This window comes from Bison bison, unplaced genomic scaffold (assembly GCF_000754665.1).
Source record: "Bison bison bison isolate TAMUID 2011002044 unplaced genomic scaffold, Bison_UMD1.0 scf7180017864093, whole genome shotgun sequence".
Classification (NCBI taxonomy): Eukaryota; Metazoa; Chordata; class Mammalia; order Artiodactyla; family Bovidae; genus Bison; species Bison bison.
Window position 1 is genome coordinate 967,806 of NW_011494665.1, and position 3,252 is coordinate 971,057.

General features: G+C 53.7%; 1 protein-coding gene across 1 annotated transcript in view; it reads right to left on the reverse strand.

Moving 5' to 3' along the window:
* The window catches only part of TMEM79 (transmembrane protein 79), a 6,050-nt gene extending 4,538 nt beyond the window's left edge, over positions 1-1,512 (reverse strand). Inside the window, exons 1-2 of the mRNA XM_010838236.1 lie at positions 1,395-1,512; positions 3-599 (exon numbers count right to left, since the gene is read on the reverse strand). Coding sequence (XP_010836538.1) covers positions 3-556 — 554 coding nt within the window. The 5' untranslated portion in view covers positions 557-599; positions 1,395-1,512. The remainder of the gene's footprint in view (positions 1-2; positions 600-1,394) is intronic.
* Positions 1,513-3,252: the final 1,740 nt, after the last annotated feature.

The following is a 3,252-nucleotide window of genomic DNA, read 5'->3' on the forward strand; positions in this document are numbered from 1 at the left end:
AGTGGCCAGGCGGCTTCACCACTGCTTCGGCCCACTTGCACTCCGGGGGCTCAGGGTGGGTGGCCCGGGGAGGCAGGAAGGTCCGGCGGTGCTCGCCCTCACTGGCCTCACAGCACACAACGAGGTCCTCCTGGGGCCGCCGCTCAATGCACTGTAGGTCGATGGGCACGAAGGCCCGGGCTGCCTTCTCGGGCAGCAAGCTGGCTTCATCTTCAGGCAACTCCTCTAGTTTGGTGGGTGGCTCTGACTCGGGGGGCTCAGGCTCAATGTTCCTCCAGCCCGGGGGATCTGGGAACGGGGCACTGGGCTGGGGGCCAGTTCCCCAAGGCAAAGTGGCAGCCTCACTTACTGTGCTGTCTAGACCATCCTCGGTCCCCTCTCTGGCTGTGGGAGACTCAGCTGAAGACCCCACTCTAGAGGACTCAGCTCCAAGGGACTCAACCTCATCTTCCCCTTCCAGCTTCCGGCCATTGGGGACCAAGGCCTGGGGTGGGCTCTTCTCCAGGGTCTCAGGCCCCTTCACTTCCAGCAGGGCCAGGGTCTCGGGTTCTGTCATCCTGGGACCTGACTTCTGAAGTCTATCACAAAGTCATGTCACCCTGGAGGGAGCAGAGTGAAGTTCTGTCAGAAGCTGCCATCCTCTGGCCCTTAGGAGGGGTTGATAGAACTGCAACTCTCCAGGGCAGCTGGCCTCACAGGATTTAGCCCCTTCTGGGATCTTAGAGAGAACCTGATCTGGAGGAAGGTGTTCAAACAGTGGGAGGCAGGAGAGAAGTGAGCAGCTGAAATGGAGGCACCCTTTCGACATCAAATGCTATTCAGCAGGAGAGGGTGAGTCAGGGGGCACAGGCCCCGGCAGCTATGGCCTCAGCCAGCCTCTACCCACGCCTTCTACCCACTCCACCAAAACCCCTGGGGTCATGGCCACCCTAACACAGGAATAGGAGGAAAGGGAGATATTTAGAATTTTGCCAAGGGCTTTCTTCCCATGAAGGAGCTTGTGAACAGAGAAGCTGCCCCTTCTCCTCCACACCTCCCCTTCCCATGCAGATCCCCAGCTGGAACTTTCCTGGCAGCTGACACCCATGATTTACCAAGAGATCTGTCCCAAGGAGCTGGCAGTGGCAGTGCACCCTGGTCTTTTGTCTCCAATCTGGATACTTGGTCTGTTTCCAAACTTCTCAGTAACCCACCCCCTACGTCTCTGGAGGGCCCGGGTGGATCCATTCTGACCTCTAAGTCTAATGAAGGTTGTTTCCCATGCCTCCTCGCTGATCTTTGTCCCCTCCCTGCTGTCCTCCATCTCACTGCTTCTGGATGGGGCTGATTTCCCTCTCTTTACCTCCCCAAGGACCTCCTACCCCCTACTGTGTGGACCCATGACACCCTCTTACTTTCCATCTGGAGAGAGGTAGAGGGTCCCCAGCGTCCAGGAAGGAGCTGCCCAGCTCTTCTGCTGGCTCTGCAAGTATTCCTTTCGGTCTCCCTCCCTTTACCTGTGTCTCCAAACCTGTCTGACCAGAGCAGGTGGGGCCCAGTTTAAAGGGGAAGGCCCCGCCCTGCTGAATCTGCCGACAAAAAAAGCATTAAAGGAGGACGTCATGCTTTCTGAGCCTAGAGGTGTGTGTTCTGGGAACATGGGATGTGTAGGAACTCCCAGCACAGGAAAGCAAAGGGGGCAGAGTGGGTTTCTGCATCAAAGGGCTCTTGAAATAGATTGGGATACCCCAAAAGAAGTAGAATTACTACCCTTATTCATTCAGTATTTACTGGGCACCTATTATTAGTTAGGCACTATTCTAGGGACAGACACAGGAAAGAACAAGATGACAGGCAAAGTCTCTGTGCTTAAAACCTGACTCTATTGGGGTAACAGATAATCAAGAAGCCCAGCAACTAAACCAACATGACAATATCAATAGGGAGACACCTCTTTGCCAAAGTGATCGTTGAGCTGTGACCTGATGGGAAATCTGGAGAATAAGTGTTCCAGACAGAGGAACAGCAAGTGAAGGGCCAATGAATGGGAAAGACAGGTTGTTTCAGGACAGAAAGGTCAGCTGATGTCCAAAAAGGGAATTTATGTTCCCACTACAGCGTGTACATGGGTCCACTGAACACTTTGCTTTTTAGGTTAGGTTTAAGGTTAAGAACAGAGAAGGCAATGGCAACCCACTCCAGTACTCTTGCCTGGAAAATCCCATGGACGGAGGAGCCTGGTAGGCTACAGTCCATGGGGTCTTGAAGAGTCAGATAGGACTGAGCGACTTCACTTTCACTTTTCACTTTAATGCATTCGAGAAGGAAATGGCAACCCACTCCAGTGTTCTTGCCTGGAGAATCCCAGGGACTGCGGAGCCTGGTGGGCTGCCATCTATGGGGTCGCACAGAGTTGGACACGACTGAAGCAACTTAGCAGCAGCAGCAGCAAGATTAAGAAAGCAATAGGAATCCAAGGTGATCTTTCCCATGGAAAGACCAGGCGGGCAGAAACATAAGGCACATGCAAACATAAGCAACAATGTTGCTTCTCATTCCTGTGGATCTTTTCCCCTAAAGTCATTTGAGCTTTATGGGGGTAGGGGCAGTGTCTGAGTTGCTCATGCCTGCGTCTCCAGAACCCAGAACTGTGGCTGGAAGACAGCAGGGGTTCAATAAATGTTTGCTGGGCTGGTTGGAGATTAACAGCAAATGGAAATCTTTGAGTTGGGGTAGGGGAACTGAAGGGCCCAGGTACAGAAGTTCTGTATTGGATGGCCTTTCTCTTATGTCATGCTTGACTGTCCAAGAAATTTTTCACATACACGTTTTTTGTTTAATAGGGAAAAAGGGAGAATTTGAATCAATCTATCCAGTAATCTGAAAGAGGCTCGGCTCAAACGGATGGGCCAAATGACCACTGTCGGTCAAAGCAAAGTCATGCTCCTAGCTGTGAGCCCATCTGCCCAGATCCAGCTTAGCCTCAGCACCCTCACCGCAGAGGCCACTGCTTGTTGTCTGGTTGTCGGGAGGCTGTGTCAATAAAGTTTTTCGCAAGGGCTCACCGAAGCCGAAAAGAGGCGAGGCTGCCCAGAGTTAGTTCTGGCAACTTCCTGGGAGGGAAAAAGAGTTTCGCGAGATTTGGTAGCAGCAGGCCACTGGCCTGCCCCCTGCAGCCGCTATCGCGAGATTTGGCAGGCGGAGGAGGAGCTGTCGCGGTCAGCCGCCTCACAGCGATGGCGGCCGAGCAGGGCCGGCGGCGGCGGCGGCTGC